Source organism: Dipodomys ordii, unplaced genomic scaffold, assembly GCF_000151885.1.
Source record: "Dipodomys ordii isolate 6190 unplaced genomic scaffold, Dord_2.0 Scaffold6, whole genome shotgun sequence".
NCBI lineage: Eukaryota > Metazoa > Chordata > Mammalia > Rodentia > Heteromyidae > Dipodomys > Dipodomys ordii.
The window spans coordinates 10,211,456-10,212,853 of NW_012267222.1; the positions used below are offsets into that span (position 1 = coordinate 10,211,456).

General features: G+C 49.9%; 1 protein-coding gene across 1 annotated transcript; it reads right to left on the reverse strand.

Annotated features, from left to right (window-relative positions):
• Window positions 1-8: 8 nt before the first annotated feature.
• On the reverse strand, window positions 9-703 carry LOC105998542 (39S ribosomal protein L18, mitochondrial-like). The gene is given in 2 exon segments (XM_013033284.1): window positions 9-608; window positions 610-703. Coding segments are annotated over 2 exon segments (543 nt in total). The 5' UTR covers window positions 697-703; the 3' UTR covers window positions 9-152.
• Window positions 704-1,398: the final 695 nt, after the last annotated feature.

Here is a 1,398-nt window from a genome sequence, read left to right on the forward strand (position 1 = left end):
ATAAGGAGGACAAGGAACCCTAACTACAAATCATCTTCCTCTGTTACATTATTGCTCTCAACTCCATGCTGCTTGTTCTTCTAGATGCTTTCTTTGAATGGCTGCAGTAGCTGATAGGTCTTACATTTACACATGCAAAATAATGATGCTTTTTACTCATAGATTCTCCGAGGCTCCTTCAGTACCACACCACCTTCTGTCATGGCATTCTGTAGGCGTTTCATCGAATCTGAGGCTGCCTCCCATGGGGTTGGTTGGTAGACCATGAAGTTGATGCCTGCCTCCAAGCAACGCTGGGCCAGCACTCGTCCTATACTCTCACAAGCCACCACATTTTTGGTGCTGTAAAGGTGCTTTTTAATAGCCCATTCCCGGGTGGATGCTGAAACCACAACCTGGCCATTTCGATGCTCAACAATCCCTTCTACGTGATGCTGAGTCCTTATAACTCGTAACCTGTGCCAGAACTCCCGCGAGGGCCACACGGTCCTCCAACCTCGTTCCTTCCTGGCCACTGCCAAGAGCTCCAGGTTCCGGGGATTCCTGTTGGTGAACTCGGGGGCCACGGCTTCGTTTTCCGAAGGCTGCTCGGCAGGGCTCACGGCCGGCCGGCGTGGAGCTGGAGAGGGCGGCGCAGGCCCGCTCTAGGCTCCTGCAAGCCGAAGACAATTTCCAGAGCCGCAGCTCAAGCGCCATCGCTGAGGGGCGCTCACCCGAGCCTCGCCTTCCTTTGTTCAGAGCCGTCCGGCGGCTAGGTGGCCGCGGCCATTCCGGCTCTGGAAAAAAGCCGTAGGGTCCCTGGGACCACAGGAACCTTCAAGGCCCTTCCCTGAACTCTTATCTCCAATAAACTTCCAGAAAACCAGAAATTGCCCTGTGGTTCAAGTTGTAGAGTGCTAACCTTGAGCTGAAGAGCTGAGGAACAGTGCCCAGGCCCAGAGTTCAAGTCCCATGACAGGCAAAAAAAAAAAAAGAAAAGAAAATCAGAAGTGGCCTGTGGTTCAAGTGGTAGAGCACTAGCCTTGAGCTGAAAAGCTAAGGAAGAGCAGTCAGGCTCTCAGTGCAAGTCCCATGACCAACAATAACAAACAAAAAAAGACTGGCACTCTACTGCTTGACCCATAGCTCCACTTCTGGCTTTTTGTGGTTAACTGGAGATAAAGAGTGTCATGGACTTTCCTGCCTGAGTTGGTTTCACACTGCAATCTTCAAATCTCAGCCTTCTCAAAGCAGATTAGTAATACTTTTTTCTACTTTCACCTTGGTTTTGGACAGGTGAAGATGTTTGTTGTAAGCTGTAACGTGACTGGTTTATGGTCTCAAGTGTTTAGCTATTAAGCCAGATTCCTTAGCTGACCAAATCTTTTGTCATTGACATGTTCTGGCACATTACCTTGA